The sequence below is a fragment of the Xyrauchen texanus genome, chromosome 18 (assembly GCF_025860055.1).
Source record: "Xyrauchen texanus isolate HMW12.3.18 chromosome 18, RBS_HiC_50CHRs, whole genome shotgun sequence".
Taxonomy (NCBI): Eukaryota; Metazoa; Chordata; class Actinopteri; order Cypriniformes; family Catostomidae; genus Xyrauchen; species Xyrauchen texanus.
Window position 1 is genome coordinate 11,898,003 of NC_068293.1, and position 21,238 is coordinate 11,919,240.

The following is a 21,238-nucleotide window of genomic DNA, read 5'->3' on the forward strand; positions in this document are numbered from 1 at the left end:
TATGAATCATGGGAAATAGAACGGGCGAAGAATAAGGTGAATATATATACACTCACCTAAAGGATTATTAGGAACACCATACTAATACTGTGTTTGACCCCCTTTCGCCTTCAGAACTGCCTTAATTCTACGTGGCATTGATTCAACAAGGTGCTGAAAGCATTCTTTAGAAATGTTGGCCCATATTGATAGGATATCATCTTGCAGTTGATGGAGATTTGTGGGATGCACAACCAGGGCACGAAGCTCCCGTTCCACCACATCCCAAAGATGCTCTATTGGGTTGAGATCTGGTGACTGTGGGGGCCATTTTAGTACAGTGAACTCATTGTCATGTTCAAGAAACCAATTTGAAATGATTCGAGCTTTGTGACATGGTGCATTATTCTGCTGGAAGTAGCCATCAGAGGATGGGTACATGGTGGCCATAAAGGGATGGACATGGTCAGAAACAATGCTCAGGTAGGCCGTGGCATTTAAACGATGCTCAATTGGCAATAAGGGGCCTAAAGTGTGCCAAGAAAACATCCCCCACACCATTACACCACCACCACCAGCCTGCACAGTGGTAACAAGGGATGATGGATCCATGTTCTCATTCTGTTTACGCCAAATTCTGACTCTACCATCTGAATGTCTCAACAGAAATCGAGACTCATCAGACCAGGCAACATTTTTCCAGTCTTCAACTGTCCAATTTTGGTGAGCTCTTGCAAATTGTAGCCTCTTTTTCCTATTTGTAGTGGAGATGAGTGGTACCTGGTGGGGTCTTCTGCTGTTGTAGCCCATCCGCCTCAAGGTTGTGAGTGTTGTGGCCTCACAAATGCTTTGCTGCATACCTCGGTTGTAACGAGTGGTTATTTCAGGCAAAGTTGCTCTTCTATCAGCTTGAATCAGTCGGCCCATTCTCCTCTGACCTCTAGCATCAACAAGGCATTTTCAGCCCACAGGACTGCCGCGATACTGGATGTTTTTCCTTTTCACACCATTCTTTGTAAACCCTAGAAATGGTTGTGCATGAAAATCCCAGTAACTGAGCAGATTGTGAAATACTCAGACCGGCCCATCTGGCACCAACAACAATGCCACGCTCAAAATTGCTTAAATCACCTTTCTTTCCATTCTGACATTCAGTTTGGAGTTCAGGAGATTGTCTTGACCAGGACCACACCCCTAAATGCATTGAAGCAACTGCCATGTGATTGGTTGATTAGATAATTGCATTAATGAGAAATTGAACAGGTGTTCCTAATAATCCTTTAGGTGAGTGTGTATATATATTTTAATCTATATATATATACACACTATTATATGCTGTTGAAGTCAGAAGTTCACATATACCTTAGCCAAATACATTTAAACTCAGGTTTGTAGGCCTCCTTGCTAGCACACACTTTTTCAGTTCTGCTCAAACATTTTCTATCAGATTGAGGTCAGGCCTTTGTGATGGCCACTCCATTACCTTGACTTTATTGTCCTTAAGCCATTTTGCTACAAATTTGAAAGTATGCTTAGGGTCAATAACCATTTGTTGCTTCAATATATCCACATAATGTTCCTTCCTCGTGATGCCATCTATTGTGTGAAGTGCACCAGTCCCTCCTGCATCAAAGCACTCCCACAACATGTGATGGTGTTCTTCGGCTTGCAAGCCTGACTCTTTTTCCTCCAAACATATCAATGGTAATTATGGCCAAACAGTTCAATTTTGGTTTCATCAGTCTGGCTTTTTTATGGCAGTTTTGGAGCATTGGCTTCTTCCTTACTGAGCAGCCATTCAGGTTAAATTGATATAGGACACGTTTTACTGCAGATATAGATAATTGTCTACCTGTTTCCTCCAGCATCTTCACAGGGTCCTTTGCTGTTGATCTGGGATCGCACCAAACTACATTCATCTCTAGGAGACAGAATGCGTCTTATTCCTGAGCAGTATGTTGGCTGTGTGGCCCAATGGTATTTATTCTTGCGTACTATTGTTTGTACAGATGAACATGGTACCTACATGTGTTTGGAAATTGCTCCTAAGGATGAACCAGATTTGTGGAAGTCTACAATTTTCTTTCTGAGGTCTTGGCTGATTACTTTTGATTTTCCATTGATGTCAAGCACAGAGTTAGTTAGAAAGTAGGTCTTAAAATACATCCACTGGTACACCTTCAATTCAGTACAACTCCTATCAGAAGCAAATTGGCTAATTGCCCAAAGGCTTGACATAATTTTCTGGAATTTTCCAAGCTGCTTAAATGCGCAGTTAACGCAGTGTATGTAAACTTCTGACCCACTGGAATTGTGATATAGTCAATTAAAAGTGATACAATCTGTCTGTAAACAATTGCTGGAAAAATGACTCATGTCAGGCACAAAGTAGATATCCTAAACTACTTGCAAAAACTATAGTTTGCTAATATTAAATCTGTGGAGTGGTTAAAACGTGTAAACTTCAACTGTACTGTATGTATATATATATATATATATATATATATATATATATATATATATATATATATATATATATATATATATATATATATATATAGAGAGAGCAGAGAGAGAGAGAGATTTTAATCTAAATTAAATTTATTATTTTCATTTTAAATGTTTAACAGTCATCAGATATTTCAATGTTTACCAGGACTCTGGAAACCCTATATTTTATATGTTTTACCACTCATCCATGTAGCTTCATTCATTGTAGATGGTTGGAGATCCCTCCAGCTTTTAACTTCATATAACAAGAATTGCAGTGGAGGAGGCCACCCTGATGGTGTGAATGTGAAATTGCAACTGTGTGAACTGGGACAGTGGAGTTAAGTTATTGATTATGTTCTTGTGCATGTGTAATGCACATGTAAATAATTTGGAAAAGGATCATTTGGATAATGGCTAACAGTTGTATTGATTGCATGTACTGTACTTCACAGAGACAGTGTTATGCATGTCAATGGACGGCACCTGATGATAAAACATTGTGGCCGTCGCTCCTGCAGCATCATGTGATAAGCACGCTCAGCTGAAGAGAAGATATGAGGCGGGAGAGATGAACAGAGACGACCACTTGAGCTCAGATACAACTGACTCACCTGAGAGAGAGAGAGAGAGAGAGAGAGCGGCAAGGGTCATTTGAATGTATTAAACATGTACACTCTTAATTTACCATGCCCATTGTTTTCCATTATTTGCTTAAAAGAAGCTGAATTGAGTGTAACTAACTGGGTAGAACACTTGCTGGCTAAAAGTGACATAACCAGTGAGGGGCTTAAAGTGTTCGTTCACCCAAAAATTAAAATTCTCTCATCATTTACTCACCCTCATATTATCCCAGATATGACTTTCTTTCATCTGCTGAACACAAACAAAGATTTTTAGAAGATTATCTCAGCTCTGTTAGTCCATACAATGCAAGTGAATGGGTGCCAAAATTTTGAAGTTCACAAATCCACCAAAGAGCAACATAAAAGTACTCCAGACAATTATTATATGGTTAATTCCATATCTTCAGAAGCTATATGATAGGTATGAGTGAGAAACAGATCAATATTTAAGTCTTTTTTTACTATAAATTCACCTCCCAGCCAATCTCTACTTAAGTTTCACTTTAGCATTCTCCTTCTGTTTTTGGTGATTCACATCCTTCTTCCATATCGCACCCTAATGGACAATGAGGAGAATTTATGATAGAAAATTAATTACAAATTGATCTGTTTCTCACTCACCTTTCATATCATTTCTGAACACATGGATTTAACCACTGGAGTCATATGGATTGCTTTAATACGGGCTTTATGTGGATATTGAAGCTTCAAAATGTTAGCGTACATTTACTTGACTTGTGAGGACCTACAGAGCAGAAATGTTCTTCTAAAAATCTTAATTTGTGTTCTGCAGATAAAAGAAAGTCATACACATCTGAGATGGCACGAGGGTGAGTAAAATCATGAGAGATTTGTCATTTTTGGGTGAACTAACCATTTACCAATGAGGATGGCCCAAAGGCATTTACATTAATGCATTTGGTAGACGCTTTTATCCAAAGCGACTTACAGTGCACTTATTACAGGGACAAAAATATAAATCAAAAGTAACAGTCAGTATCTGGTCTGGCCACCAGTTGCATTAATCACTGCAGTGCATCTCCTCCTCATGGACTGCACCTGATTTGCCAGTTCTTGCTGTGAGTTGTTACCCCACTCTTCCACCAAGGCACTTGCAAGTTCCCGGACATTTCATTCCTTCGACAAAAAGCGTGAGTCCGACCATCAGACAGAACAGAACCGTGACTTGTCAGTGAAGAGCACTTTTTGCCAGTCCTGTCTGGTACAGCGAAGGTGGATGTGAGCCAAAGTTGCCAGTGATGTTGGTAAGGACCTGCCTTACAACAGGCCTACAAGCCCTCAGTCCAGCCTCACTCAGCCTATTGCAGACAGTCCAAGCACTGATGGAGGGATTGTGCGATCCTGGTGTAACTGGGGCAGTTTGTGATGCCATCCTGTACCTGTCCCACAGGTGTGATATTCGGATGTACTGATACTGTGCAGGTGTTGTTACACGTGATCTGCCACTGCGAGGACAATCGGCTGTCCTTCCTTCTCCTTGTAGTGCTGTCTTAGGCATCTCACAGTGCAGACATTGCAATTTATTGCCCTGGCCACATCTGCTGTCCTCATGCCTCCATGCAGCATGCCTAAAGCACGTTCACGCAGATGAGCAGGGACCCTGGGCATCTTTCTTTTGGTGTTTTTCAGAGTCAGTAGAAAGGTCTCTTTAGTGTCCTAAGTTTTTATAACTGTGACCTTAATTGCCTACCATCTGTAAGCTGTTTGTTTCTTAACGTCCGTTTCACAGGTGCATGTTCATTAATGGTTTACGGTTCATTGAACAAGCATGGAAAACTTTGTTTAAACCATTACAATAAACATCTGTAAAGATATTTAGATTTTTACAAAATTATCTTTAAAATACAGTGTCCTGAAAAAGGGATGTTTATATGATATATTTTTCGAACATATTTTTTTTGCGCTGTCTGCCATCCTTTTCTAGCAAAAGATTATCTGTAAAAAATGATACCAGTTCCACAAAATTACAATTTAGCAATTTTTGTATATAAAAGTTGTAGGAAACAGAAGGGTTGTATGTGTTAGTTTGTGAGTGTGTGTGAATATGCATTGTGAGCACAATTTTAGCCCCGTTTAAGGGGGAAAAAAAAAACTAATGCTGAGATCTCATTACCCTTTACCATTGAGACACAAAATGCACATATTCACATGAGCAGCATGACTGAGACACAGAGGACATAGGAAGGACAGAAGGAAGAGGGAGGGAAACAGTAAAAATTGCTGCCTTTGCAGGCAGTATGAAGGCATAAAGATTATCTGTTAATAGTTTTTTTTAGTGAAATCTTGTCTTCTACTTCTAATGACTTTATCTGGTCAGTATCTGAAGATGTATGCTTTTCTGCATCCCCAAATCCTGCGTAAGTGGTTTATAAAAATGTTGTCTTGTTTAAAAGAAGTAATTGTCATGTTTGTTTTTTTTTACTCATGATTCCATTTCTACTGAGAACTAAGCATTGTAGTCATTAAACATTTGGTTGGATATCCCTAAAGCTATTTTTTTTCTTGATCGTGAAATGTGACATTATGCTGCCTCTAAAGCTGGTCTGAAACCAGTTTCCTCAAAAAGGGTCTTCATAACACTTTCATTTAAATGATCAACTTTCTGGGAAACCAAACAACCTTCTGGTTCAGACACAGACAGAGAATGATTAATGAGAAACATTTTTAACGAAAATAAGCTTTTGTAGTGGAAATCATCAAACGCTGATCAGAAATACATTAAAAAGGCAATGATTGACCATCCTAGCAAAAATATTTTCATCCACAGATAAAGTATAAAACGTAATTCTGGCCCTATTTTCTGTAACCTCCAATTTTGTTTAGCTGCTCTTTCCCGTTCATTTTGCCAGAGCAAGTTGCTGTCTCCATGAAGAGAGCTTAAAGTATATGACAAAATGGGGTTAGGTGATATAACATGAGCATGCAGGTGGTCTGGGATGATGATGGGACATATGTCCTTCTCTCAATGGGTCATTCTGAACTCCATGGTGGGGGACACTCAGGAGAAACCATGCCTGAAATGAGACTCTGATGCAGGGGGTCAATATGGGAAAAGCGCCCCACCAGACCCACTGCACTTCTTTGATTAAGGGTGTGTGTGTGTGTGTGTGTGTGTGTGTGTGTGTGTGTGTGTGTGTGTGTTCCCCTTCACAAGCCAATTTAGCATTACAGCAGCCAAATGGACAACTTTTAATCTTTTTTTTTTCCTGAGTGGCAGGCGGCACACAATGTGGATCCCTAAAGAGTTTACTTTCTTCAACACATGTCATTTTGTGGACAGCCAGCTGTATCAGAGAGGATGCCGACCAGGGCTGGATGTTAAAGGAATGGTTCACCCAAAAATTTATATTCTGCAATCATTAATTATCATTATGTCATTCCAAACCTATATAAATCTATGTCTTCTGTGAAACACAAAGTTATATATTTAGCAGAATGTCTAAGCTAAATTGTTTGCGCTTTACTCTATTCATCTGAAGCAATACATTAAAGGGATAGTTCACCCAAAAATAAAAATGATCTCATTATTTACTCACCATCCCTGATATGTATGCCTTTCTTTCGTCTGCAGAATGCAAATTAAGATTTTTAGAAGAATATTTCAGCTCTGTATGTCCTCACAACACAAGTGAATGGGTGTCAAACTTCACTTGTGTTCAGCAGATGGAAGAAAGTCATAAACATCTGGGATGCAATAAGGGTGAGTGAATGATGAGAGAATTTTCATTTTTGGGTGAACTAACCCTTTAAGCTTTATGTGAGAAACAAAATGAAATATAAGTCGCTATTCAATGAAACCTTGCTTGACAGCCATAACGCCTTTTGTGTTCCATTGAAAATGTGAGCCATACAGGTTTGGAACAACATGAGAGAGAGTAAATTATGACTTTTCTTTTGCAGGAGAACTACCACTTTAAACTTGAGAATAATTTACAACACAGATGAAGAAAGAAATAGATAGAGAAGATACAGAGAAGAGGAAATAAATAAATAGCTATCAAATTTATGGTTTGTGCTGACAACAATGTGTTTGTGCAGTGAACTATTGAACATTTATCTGACAAAAAACAACTTCACAAATCTTGGGTCTGTACTTACGAGATTGGAATAGATAGGCAGGTTCTTGTAGGGGTTAATGAGGAGAAGAATGTGTCCAATGTAGGTCTGAAAAGATATAAAAAAAGTTACTAAATTAAATAAAAGTTAGTTAACCTAGTTTCTACCTTAGATGGCACATCTACAGTATATTCACTGTCTGACTGATCTGTATTGCACACAACAATGGGATGAGCTGGCAGAAATTGCAAGATGTTAAATAATCTGTAGTCCTATGGTTCTTTTTTAAATCTGTATTTATAATTTGGGGATTAAAATGTATGGTCTATGAGATCTACTACTGTAGTATCAACTACTCCAAAAAACTACACTAAACTAAACAAAAAAATAAATAAAATTAAAATAAAAAAAAAACTGTGATTGTATGCTTTCATGTTAAACCAGAATAAGCTGCCAATTGGACCTGAGACAAAAGTGTGGCTACACAACACAAACTCGTAACCCTAAATACAGTGATAGAGAAGTCATTTAGCATTTTTTTTTTCTTCTAAAGACACATAAAAGCTCAATTCCCTGGAGCAATCCAAGATTAAGTTCATGGGCTCAGTGCAGGGTTCGAACCCACAGCCTTTTGGTTACCAGTCCAGACCTTTTTGTTCTGAAAGAATTGAGACTTCACTTTGACTAGGTCTTGAAAGAATTGAGACTTGACTCAGATTCATGATTAAAAACAATGACTTGACCCTGAATGACTTGAGACTTCACTTATACTTGACCTTGAAAAAATTGAGACTTTGTCTCAGACTCTTGACAAAAGACAAAGACTTGAGATTTACCTGAACTTGAAAAACTTGAGACTTGATGTAAACTTGGCTTTGAAAGACTAAGAGTTGAGACTTAACTTAGATTTAGCCCTGAAAGACTTAATACTTGACATAGACCGGGCCTTGAAAGACTTGAGGTTTCACTTAAACTTGTCTTTGAAAGAACTGAGACTCGTCTCAGACTCTTGGCAAAAGAAAGACTTGACACTAGACCTGAACTTGACCTTAAAAGACTTTAGACTTTATTTTGACTCTACAGAGATTTGTGAACACCTGTGCACCTATCCACTATAATAAGATGTACATAAAATAAGAGATCACTTGGGAGGAATGGAGGCATTCCAGTCCATTTGGAGAGGAATATTTCAACATGTAGTCATGAATTATCAAAATAACAACACAAGTCAGTGCTTCTCTCCTTTCTATTCCATTTAAACAACTGAGGATTATGTGGTTCCTTCCTCTCTTATAAAGTGCTTGTCCAGCATCTCTCTCTCTCACCTTCTTTCCCTAAATGACCAGTGAACACCTTCATCTCTATCCATCGCTGCAGTAATGACAGACATCATTAGATCCCATTACAGTGTCACACAAAAGGCACCATCTCTGCTCCCTCCCTCCATATAAGCCTCAGCAGGGAGACTTCATTATGCTCCATTGTAAAGTGTGGGAATTGCAGTAGACATAGGCATAGATTTAGATCAAGTCATGAACTAGTAGTGTGCAGTCGACTGTAGTCGTGTTGGAATGATCCACAATGAGGTGGGCGAATAATATAGAGATGGACTTCTTCATTTAATCATACTTTCATTGATTAACAAGAAAAGATATAGGAGAGAATAGTAGATGTGCCACATCAGAGGCGAGTGCCACTACAAATGTGTGTGGAAGAATGGGTGCTTTATTCAACTGTCAACATGGTGAATGGCTCTTCTGAAATAACATTTTCAGATGAAGTCTATAGACATACTGTAAATTGCAGAATGCAAAGCACCCTCCTCATGTAACCCACCCAAGTTAAAATAATGCCAAAGGCTGGGTGATATACAATAGCTACACATAAACAGTACACAATATTGTTTAGAATGTAATTGTTCTAAAATTATTCAGAAAAGTTTGATTGTATTTATTCTGACAGAGGAAAAATGATTTCAACCAAACCAACATTGATGTCAAGTAGACTCAAAGAGACACAATAATTGATATAAAAAAATAAAATAAAAAAAATATGGTCAAGGCATGTTTTCTACACTGCAGCATAATTGTGTTATTAATATATATATATATATATATATATATATATATATATATATATATATATATATTTTTTTTTTATGGTACCAATATAACAATTCATGCACTCATGTTACTTATTTCACTTGTTAGCCAATCACAACATTTACATATATCAGGACCAGTAACAAAAACAGACTGCTTGATTCTAAGGGTCAGATAGAAGGTAGAAAATTATCGTGTTAAACTAATTTGTGACTCTTTTTTGTGCAAGAAAACTTAGCAACTATCCTAAATAATGTTGACCCTTTAATACAGATAGTGAAAGTAAACACATTGGCAGTATATGTGGTGTAGGTGATAAAAAAGAATACTTATTGCTATTAGTGTTATTACCAATGTAGGTTTGTAGTAGTGCTAAGACTAATAGTAAGAGAGGTTCCAAAGATTTATAGCAGAAACAGACATTGTAGCAGTTAAGACAGCAGCCGTTCGCAGAGAATCAATATAAGAATGTATTTTCAGCTCTCCAGGGTTGGCTCAAGTTTTTGGCCTGAATACACTGAGACCTAGAGGGCTGCTTTCCAGACACCAGTCCCTTTCCAGCCTAAAATCAGGGGACTTGGCCATTCTCCAAGACCACAGAGAATAGAGCCAGCAGCAGTGTGTGTGTGTGTGTGTGTGTGTGTGTGTGAGCGTGTATTTATCACTTTGTGGGGACCAAATGTCCCCATAAGGATAGTAAAACCCGAAATTTTTGACCTTGTGGGGACATTTTTTCGGTCCCCATGAGGAAAACAGCTTATAAATCATACTAAATTATGTTTTTTGAAAATGTAAAAATGCAGAAAGTTTTCTGTGAGGGTTAGGTTTAGGGGTAGGGTTAGGTTTAGGGGATAGAATATAAAGTTTGTACAGTATAAAAACCATTATGTCTATGGAAAGTCCCCATAAAACATGGAAACACAACATGTGTGTGTGTGTGTGTGTGTGTGTGTGTTTGAGTGTGAGAGACGAGTCTCCGACCGGATGGTTCGATGAAAGACCAAAACTTGTATGATTGAGTGGGCAAAGGCAGAGAATGGAGGGGTCTTCCTGAATTCATGGCCCACAAATGGGCGAAAACTCAGAGTTAGGTCCTAACTGAGAGTTCAGATATATTTTGCGGATTTGGAAATGTACATTGTTAAAAAAAAATTAAACCCTTAAGCTGTTTCCGTGGAATACAAAGGAAGAAATTCTAAACAATTCTTAAAGACAGTCCATAGTGACCATGACTGTCTTGCCACCAACATTTTTTATGAAGCCATATAATAATTTTGTATGAAGAACAGAAAGCAAAATACATCACTAATTATTCAATAATAATCTTCCTCATTCGCATACAGATGAAAAAAAAGCTAACAAATTGGACAAAGTTTGAAGTCACTGATGCCAAAACACCATTGGTTCTTGAACGTGGCAAGCCAATTCAAATATGTGGAATGGAAAATTAGGAGAGAGAAGTCTTTACATCACCCAAAGTTACCATATGGCTTCAAAAGTCTTAAAATATGGCACTCAAGTCATACAGACCACTTATATGGTTCTTTTTTTTATGTTTTTTCTCCTTTTTGGTGCTTGACAGCTGTGGTTACTGTGCACTGTCCATCATTCTGTGGAAAAGAGCTCTGTGATGATTATTCAAAAATTATAATATTGTGTTACATAAAAAAACATACAATTTGAAGCTTTAAACCGGCATGAAGGTGTGTAAACAGTGGCATAATTTTCATTTTGGGATAAAATATTTCTTTAATATGCTATCTCTAACCAACTGCAGGCTTTATAAAAGGATTACAGCCTTGCAAGACAGTACATATATTTGTGTTTATTTACGTACATATATTTGGTCATTGGCGAAGCGCTTCTGCATCTCGTAGAGCAGACTGCTATCGGTGAGCTCACTGAGGGATGCCAGGTCATCATTAGGAGCAGGAGGCATTAGTTTCACCTGAAACACAAAACATAGCATTCCTCATGAAAATGTATAAACTATTAACTACAAAAATATCTGCAAAGAAGTCTGCAACAGCTGAGCAATGACATGCTGTTTGCGAACATTCAGACACCGGCCACACCACTGGTAGAGGCGTTTAGAGGTACATTTAAATATGAGGTAGTTCAAGACTACATGTCAAACATCAACTAATATAACATTAAAATGTGTTAATGGATTCATACCTCATTCAAGAAGTAGAATGCATGCGAGATCAGTAAAATAAACTGTTTTAACTACTCAAAATTATGATTTCAAGTATTACATATATCATTTTCCATGTTTACCTTTTGCATTCATTGTGCTAATGCACTAATGCGGAAATAGCATGTGCAAGTTACACTCTGTTATTGTATTTTATGATGACACTAATACTACTGCAAAGATGGGTGTATAAAAGAGTGTTAATGGGTAGAATACAGACTAAAGAATGATGTCTTACTATGGGAAGATACTATTTCGGCTGCAAATGGCAAGTGAGTGAAGCAGTATTTCAAACAATAGAGTGAATGGACACTTATGAGTATTTGAGTAGATTTGATTCCTTTTGAAGACTAATTCAACAACAAAAAAATTGCATGACAAGTTTCTGGAACATCATACAGATGTAGGTAAAGTTGCACCAGTTCGCTAATAACAGCACACAGGTGTGTTCAAGTTGACTGATCTTATCTCACTGAACTGGAATTAGCTGTCAGCCTCAGAGTAGGTGGAGCTACAGGTCACACCTACAAATAACGTGGACTAATGGCAGTAAGGTGTTTAAAAGCCGGTACAAAGTTTTCCTGAAGGTTTGCTTTGACGAACCACCGAAACGAACTCAAAAACACCTTCGTTTTGGCCAGATTATTTCCTAAATGACATCATTATCCGATTAATTATGAGGTGTGCAGCGGCCTTTATTTGGTCTTAAAGTGCACAATTCACCATTGCACATTATTATAAATATAACAATGCTTGCATGAACGATCATTTATTCAAATGCAATAACTATCTGTCTCTAGATCTTCTCTACCAAGGCCACTCTTAAATGAAATAATAACAACAACAATAATAATAATAATAATAATAATAATACAGCCTAACATGTTTTCCATTAAAATCCCAATGGATATAAGTCCAAGTCAACATTATTTCCCACTGCAAAAACTGAGGTCAAATCTACTCTTTGCTTCATATACACACACATGGACAAGACTGAGTTCACACAGAACAATAGTAATGGATATCCATTACTATAGTATCACGATAGTAATGAAACTTATTTCCCTTGTTTCTTCAGAGGTCATTCTCAGGGTCAATGGGGTCAGGGTGTGCTACAGGACAGATTACTACGGCATGTCTTTATATACAAACGATGACTAATACTGCTTGCTGCTCTCCAATAGCAGGGCAGAGCTTTCTTAACAGCATTAATCTAAAAGCTTCCGTAGTGATACAAGATCTAAGTGTATTAGATGTAACTAATTTCTCTTTATTGCCCTTCAGGAACAAGACAAATTGCTCTGAACAGTGCAAGGCATGGCATCAGTTCAGTTTTGTGCACATCGATTCTTGTGCACATATCTCTTCCAAAACCTAGTGAGCTGCCTTGCTATCTAATGCCTACATAGGCAAATGTTAAGAATGATGCAGCATAACAGATATTGAACCTCGTTAGTGATTGATCTGGAACACTCTACACAGGCAGCAACTCAACAATGCCACATAGATAGTTCTCCTCAGGTGTCTCGAGACATGCCTTTCATTCTATTCAATGCACTGGATCTAACCTTTTTTTTATGCAGTAAATGGTTCGGTCTGAATGCCCCCTCAGAATTAGGACAACATTTTTGGAAGAGCCTTACCAATAGGAGCGCACATATGATGCATTAAAAAATGCCAGCTCCATGTTCTGGAGCAGAACTAAAGTTATGCTTATAAAACAGGTTTCATGTGAATGACCACAGTATATATTGCCTTTTCAGATAATAAACAGATATCTGCTATTGTAGGTGCAATTTTCCCAAGTTCATTTCCATCTCTCCTCTGACCTGCTCGAGTTTTCCTGCAGCACTGGGAAATGCTCTATCCAGACCGTTATCAAGTGATGGTTGCCTGGTCAATGCTCCTCCTGAGTCCCTGAACATGACCTCCTTCTCCAGCAGACTGTCCCTTCTAGAAATGGGTACTGCCATGGTGGCCCTGAAAAATGTACAACCCTCAGCAGATCAACAAGGGTTAGGAGATTGTTGGATCACACATGCATCAAGGCAGTTTCTCTGTCCAATTTTTCATCTTTTATAATATGCAATGCTGTGAAAAAGTATGTACACCCTATGATTAGACTTTTATTAAGCATAAATCTAAATAATAGTTTTCGAAGAATGCTTAAAACAAGAAAACAAACAAAACAATTTTCCAATGGGGTAAGAAAAAACGTAATTTAAGATAATTTCTGTCACATAAAGTTGCACAATTTTGCTTTGCAAATAAATGTATCTTGTGCTAAGAATATTTACTGTATATATTTCAACTGAAAAAAGACAGTACTGATTAAGAAAATGATAAACATTTACAAATCTTCATGTATTGCTAAGGTCTTTGAAATGGACGGTTTTCATGTTCATGGATTTAACAAACATTCACTGAATGATGAATAAAGACTGTAACTGTTGTAACATACAGCTTTTTGACAGGCAGGTCGCTGTCCTGGTGGACGTCTGTGCAGTGCTCGTCTGATTGTGGAGATGGGACAGAGGGTCTGTCTGTCTCTGTACCCAGAGTTCCTCTGCTCTCAGAAGCATCTCTGCAATCTGCTCAGTGGCAGCGATGTCTGTAAACGCAGGTCAAAGCAGATGGTTTTATCATTCGTTTTGTTAATCATTTTGTGTCAATAAGTAATAATTTGCTTTTCACTTAAAAAGAACAGTTCACCCAAAATGTTACATTTTGTATTAATTTACTCATGCCAAAACTCATAAATGGCACTGATGTTTCGTGTCTAAAAGTGCTATTTTTTTCTTTATTATTTATTTAACACAAGTGAAAATAAGACTTATTAGGGAATATATTGTAGGAAAATGATCAGCGAGTAATGCCTTACATTTTGGTCTGCATGGACTACTTTTTTGCCATTTGTGGAGCTTGGCAGTGAAAATCACCTACTATATTTGATGTATGGAAAACAGCAGCTCATTTTGTGTTTCATGAAAGAGAGAAAATAATACAGGGTCAAACAAAATGATGGTGAGTAAATAAAGTAATTACAAAATGTTTTAATACCATCTCAATACAAAAATAATATATATATATATATATATATATGATGGCATTTATATAAATTTTCAGCAAGTAATGAGCCATGATTTTCCCTGGGGTCCAATCGATTTAGTCCATTCCCTCTGTCACTCACCCCCTGCTGTCTTTCACATGGCTGTACCCGAACTGTGATGGGGCATTGGGCCCTATTGCAGACTGATCCATCTGTGCTTGGATCATGGGGACATGGAGACAGATAATACATCCCCTTGAAATTAGATGTAAGAGGACATGAGGGGCCAGCCTTTTCCCTTTCTTAATGAGAGTGACACTCTAAGACTTCAGAGAACGATCCACTATAAACACATATGCTCTCAAAGTCAGATATATACACGCCTCCCTGAAGAGACTTTAAGTGAAAAGAAAGAATTGACTTTGGCTCTGTGTTTCATCCCAGACATCCCTGAGTTAAGCCGGTGTGTTAGAATGAGCTATTGATCAGAGACTTCAGTGCAGAAAGCTTGGGAATGGAGCGCAGGCAAGAGGGAGCGATGGGGAGGGAGGAAATGGGATAGAGTCAGATGACTGATCTCTCTCCTTGCTGGAGGTTTAGTATGAGGAGCACGAGTCTCTCTAATGCTCCTGCAAGCTATGCAGCACTGAGGATGTAGTGGTTTCTGAGGCATTCACATATTAACGTTAGCTGACATTTAAGATCAAAGCCTTATTTGTGTGCTTTCCAATTCACTGTCAGTCAAGATTTGTGAGACCACAAGGGGCTGATCTAACATTTATTGTACTTAACACTAAAGCCGATCGAACACGGATGAGAAGCGCTGCATCGCGGGTATCAAAGGACAAGTATCACTCACAGTATGTGGAGATGCGTTGCATGTGGCAGTTCAAAGTTGTGAACCTAGTCACCATACACAAAAGTTACAAACCATTAAGTACGTCTTCAAGAATTAATTAAGTGATATTGATGCATTTGCAGGTTAATGTATGAAACTGGTGTAACTGCGCAAACTTATGCAATTTCTCTTTATGTAGCCTTGAATAGGTTTCATTCAAGCTACCAAACCACAAAAATAAATTCTTGTAACTGAAAATACATTGTGTAGGCTATATTAAATAAACATATACACAATATATCATCCAGTGAAGGCTAGAGTAAGTAATCTACGTCCTTTGATAATGATTTGGGTCGAATTTAATGGAAAACTATGTGAGTTGCACTCTATGGCTCCGCATTTGAGCAGCCTCCGGAGTCGTAGTTGTAGGCTGCCAACCAGTAGATATAGCTGCAGCCCAGAGATCTCCAAATAGGGGCATACATTTCAAATGAGGGTGGGGTAACTCCAGAAGGGAACTGGGCCAACTCCAAATGGTTGCGATACTTTTACAGATGGTTATGGTTAGGAAAAATCTGGTGTGCGACCCCCTGAAGACTATTGTGCAAGGAGTAGCCCCATTTATATCTGAAGAAAATACAGATATAGATTGATAATAATCAGGACATTTTACTGATAATAGATGACTGAAAAAGGCATTGATCCCAAGCTTAATAGACATAACCAAAAATATGAGCCTAGAAAGTGACTTCATTTTAAAGGGAACATGCTCTAAAATTTGCTCTTGCATTTCATCCCCTGATGTCCACCCATCATTTTAGTCAAAGTCTCTAGCACAAAAAGAAAAGGCATGAGCACTTTCCACCCTCTCCCTGACCCTGCTGTTACTGTACCTTTATGACTGTACCTTTACGACTTCTATGTAAATTACCTCCGCTGCAATTAGCTAAACTCTTCACATGTTAATGAGTGACAATGCCCAAGTTCCTGAATATTGAATAGGCAGATGATATGTAAACATGGGAGGAGATATGTTAACACTCATTGCTGTGATATCAAAAGAGCTGTGATATAATCTCAAAATAGTTAAAGAAGCAACATTCATATAAACATAGTTGAACACAATATTGATAAACAGTTTTGGATATTTCTGTATTTACATATTTAAGTAAAAAATAGTTATAGAGCATGCCTACTACATTTATACTGTATAAAATAGCTGCCCTTAAATGGTAACAAGATGGTCTTGAACTGACTTCCTAAAGAGACTTTAAGCTTTGAGTTGTGAATAAAAGAGTATGTCTCCAGTAACAAACTCTTTCATTTCAAAAGAGCATGAACGATATATATATATATATATATATATATATATATATATATATATATATATATATATATATATATATATATATATTTTTTTTTTTTTTTAACTCTTGGCTACAATTAGTGTTGACAGTAGCTGATTTTAAACATCCCGAGCCACAGGCTAGTGGAAGCAGTTCCACAGTCATTAGCAGAGCAGATAGAGAGTTTCATCTCCACCCAGATATGAAATATTAACACCCAACAAAAAGCTCTAGAGGAAAAACAGTCTTAACACATTTAAGTACAGGGGCAAAGGTGTGTAACATTTCCATGAAGACTTGAGCACACCTAAATAGTATCCGTGCATATGCACGCACACGCTATTGAAATTAACAATCTGCAGTAGGTAATAAGTACTACAATATACGCATTTATGTAAATATTGTGTTTTTTCTCACATGTTACTCTGAGGTTAAATTACCATAGTAAAGCAGAGGTAATGACAGTTTGGGTAATGAGCAGTTCTGGCAGTGAGCGGATGACTGTATCTATGCTATCAAACAGTATGTAATTATGTGAGCACACAGCATGAGCAGAACTGAAGACTCTGCTGGAACTCTGGAGCCCAGCTCCTCCATTTCTATACTACATTAGTTGAAGAGTATTGTGCATGTAAGTGTACATTTTAGTGGCAGACTGATACAGTATATCGATCAGGCTGATTAATTGCCAGATATTAGGCTATTTTATTAGCATCAGTACATGTCAACAAATTTGAGCTTATGAATATTTTATGAGTGAAATTTTAGTAAATTTATGATTTAAGTTAAGCATATCAGTGTGCATTTTGTGTACATTTGCTATCATTGAAATGTATTATCATCTGTCAAGAACATTTCACCCTAAAAAAAGCAAAAGGAATAAGAACATTTTGTTTCCATGTATTTTTATTAGTTTTGTACTTATCATAAATCCCATAACTAACACTATGATGAAAACAGCTCATTCTAATAACTGTAATGTGAACAAAATATATAAACTTTCTTTGTGATTATTAAATGTTTTTTTGATTATTTAAATATATTTTTTAATAAAATAAAAAAGAATTACACTCACTTCATTGCAAGAATAGCAATACAATTATTATCACCATTGAGGATAATAAGACGTAAAATGTCAGGACATATTACATTAATGCAAATTTGGAGAGAAAATGTGCTTAATTCTCATGAAAATAATGTCACAAATAATGGTCCTAAACAAAACAAAAGTTAATTAATTGTCCATTGGCCTCCATGCTCGCAATTTATCAGCATGGTAATGTGAAAAATGAATATCTGTTGACCACTATTCCAGCTTTAGCTCTTTATAGGCTTGTGCATGTTTCTCTGTGTTTGTACCTGAGGGTTTGTCCTGGTTGCAGTTAAGAAGAGTTGGATCTGCTTTGTGCTTCAACAGCTGGCCCACAATGTGAGTCTGTAGGGAAGATACACACACACACACGCACACATACACACACACACACACACACACACACACACACACACACACACACACACACACACACACACACACACACACACACACACACACACACGTAGTGTTTCCATGTTTTATGGGGACTTTCCATAGACATAATGGTTTTTATACTGTACAAACTTTATATTCTATCCCCTAAACCTAACCCTACCCCTAAACCTAACCCTCACAGAAAACTTTCTGCATTTTTACATTTTCAAAAAACATAATTTAGTATGATTTATAAGCTGTTTTCCTCATGGGGACCGACAAAATGTCCCCACAAGGTCAAAAATTTCGGGTTTTACTATCCTTATGGGGACATTTGGTCCCCACAAAGTGATAAATACATGCTCACACACACACACACACACACACACACACACACACAAACATGTTCAGACACATCTGTGACTTCAGAGGAACTCAAAGAGAACAATAAGAGACGTAGCTAATGAGGCATTTACACTAGAGGGTGGGAATCAGCAGGGACCTGGTGACACAATATCATATCGATATCTGGGTCATCATGTGATTCATTATGCTCAGTGTGTTGTAAGATAGTTGTAAGATATATTGTGATCTTTTATGCACATCTTTTCTCATTCATGTTCCTTTGACTTTGAAGCTAAGCTTCCTGCTAAACTAAAATAGGTGCTGGGTCCAATTTTGGAGGTTCCAGATCTGGCTTGTTCTGGCACAAAATCCCTATTCATATTGTTTCATAAACATCCTCCAGTGTTTACAATATACACAGAGCTAACCATTCCTAGCTGTTTAGATGGTGTAAGATGAGGCACCAACAGACTTACTAGGCTGGAACTGAAACTCAGTGACTGCAGCATGGCAGTTCTGCTGAGTCACCCAACCATCTGCAGTATAATGAGTAATGACTCAGTGAGTGTGTGTGTGTGTGTGTGGGGGTCTCTGATCAAGAGAGAGAACTAGATTCAGCACCGCTGTCATAAAATATGGACGTGAGCATCTCTCCCTATGTGTCAGCACTGTGAGTATTTGTGACTGTGTATAGTCTCCAGGAGCTGAGGAGATGTGGGAAAACATCCTCAAATCCTACTCCTAGCAAATTATGACACATTAAACATATTATATCAATATTATATACATTCTTCTTCTTCCTAACGATGTTCCCACCATGGTGCAGTGTCCGTTATTTTCCATGCAGCTCCCCACATTTTCTGATCCTGTGCATTTTCCAAGTTTATTTCGATGGCATGCATATCTTCTCTGATGGTGTCCATCCACTGTTTGGTCAACCATTTGGTTGCTGGCCAGCCTGGTCTAATCTCATTGCTGTTTTCACCACAGAGGCCTTGTGGCTAATGACTACATCTCTATACCACCACAGTCCGGCCTCACGAATCTGGATTGAGGCCACGCCATATGTCTTAAGTACAATGGTGTTGGCATCTCGGTCCAACTTTGTTAGTTGTATCCTAGCCTCCTCCTGAGCATCTGCATTTCCATGGTGTTGAGTGCTGCTTCGTGCCTCTTAGTGGCTGCCCAGCATTCAGCTCCATTCAGTACGACTGGCCAGATGATTGATTATTAGATCATTGACTTCAGGCACTGTGGGATCTTGCAGTCGCACAAGGCTCCAGTAACTTGGTGCCACTTCATCCAGGCCACATTGACGCGCATCATGGACTGATTCACCATGCCGCTGACATTCAACATGTCGCACACCACCGGCGAACATCCCTGTGAATGCTCGGCCAATAGAAACAGGCCACGAAACGGCTTTGTGCTTTCCCTGTCCCAAGTGACCTGCCATCAGAATATGATGAGCTGCCTGGAATAGCATTTCACTAAAAGGCCAAGAGCGGTTTATAATTGGGCCATGCTGAACCGTGCTCAAGTGGAAATGCTATTGTAACCGCTCCGTACCGTACTCAGAACCGTTCGACCCAATGGTGGAAAAGGTATTAATGATACTTTTAATGATACTTACTTTTTGTTATTTGGATCTTGACAGTCCCAGTCCATTTTCACTTAGTATAAATGGAAAGGAATGACCAGTATATTCTTCAAAACTTCAACTTTTGTATTCCACAAAAGAAAGAGGGTTGTTTAGGTTCAGAATGACATGAGGAGAAGTAAATTATGACATCATTTTTGTTTTTGGGTGAACTACTCAAAAACTCACAAAAGAATGGTATTAGGGAAACAGACAGATATACATGGACATGGTCTACAGTCCCTGCCCAAGACAGAAAGCATTTTAACCTTTTCAATAATAGTGTGGATTGTTAACTTCACAGCTCTGCATCGGCAATGTGTGCGCTGCCTCAAAACAAATAACAAAATAGATAAATTCTGCACCTTTGTCTCTGTGTTTGCAGCCTTGTCTTATCTTTCTTAGATTTCAAGTGGTCTACTACATTCACTGCAATGTTGAATTAATGGATAAATCTTCAGTGTGCAATCTCTAAGTACAGTAGTTGTTTTGCTTTGTGCAATGTCTATTGCTTAATTTTTATTTTATTATTGTAATTGTTGTTTATATCCATTGTCCTCTTGATGCTATTGTTGCCATTTTTATGAGCACAGTGAGACAAATTCCATACCACAGTGTTGACATGGCAATAAATTATGGAAAAAGGAAATTAGAGATATGTACCTGCCCATATTTGGCAGCAAGATGTAAGGGTGTCCAGTAGCTGTTATCATAGATGTGAACATCTGCTCCATTCTCCAGCAACACAGACGCCACCATTTTATAACCACTGGCACAGGCAATGTGGAGCTGCAAATGCAATACAAGCAAAAATATCACAGGTATAACAGGTTATATTTGGACACAATTTGCAAGATTTCCATTTGAATTGCCATCTATACCCATTTATCAAACTGATGCTAGTTTTGTGCAAATTCATCCATCATTTGGTAGACGCTAATTACATCAGGCAGATGCAAAAATGGACAGGCTATGTGACATTTCTGCATCCTCAAAAACCATGGAAAAACTGTGCAAAGAAAAAGAAAATACAACCCAGACCACATTAAATACAAGTTCACTACTTACAATGATTTGTGTTG

At 37.9% G+C, this 21,238-nt stretch overlaps 1 protein-coding gene across 1 annotated transcript in view; it reads right to left on the reverse strand.

Annotated features, from left to right (window-relative positions):
• The window catches only part of LOC127658586 (unconventional myosin-XVI-like), a 288,117-nt gene that overhangs the window by 116,963 nt on the left and 149,916 nt on the right, over positions 1-21,238 (reverse strand). Inside the window, 8 exon segments of the mRNA XM_052147955.1 lie at positions 2,956-3,083; positions 7,215-7,280; positions 11,112-11,222; positions 13,301-13,451; positions 13,933-14,005; positions 14,008-14,082; positions 18,064-18,139; positions 20,820-20,945. Of these exon segments, the coding sequence (XP_052003915.1) occupies positions 2,956-3,083; positions 7,215-7,280; positions 11,112-11,222; positions 13,301-13,451; positions 13,933-14,005; positions 14,008-14,082; positions 18,064-18,139; positions 20,820-20,945 (806 nt within the window).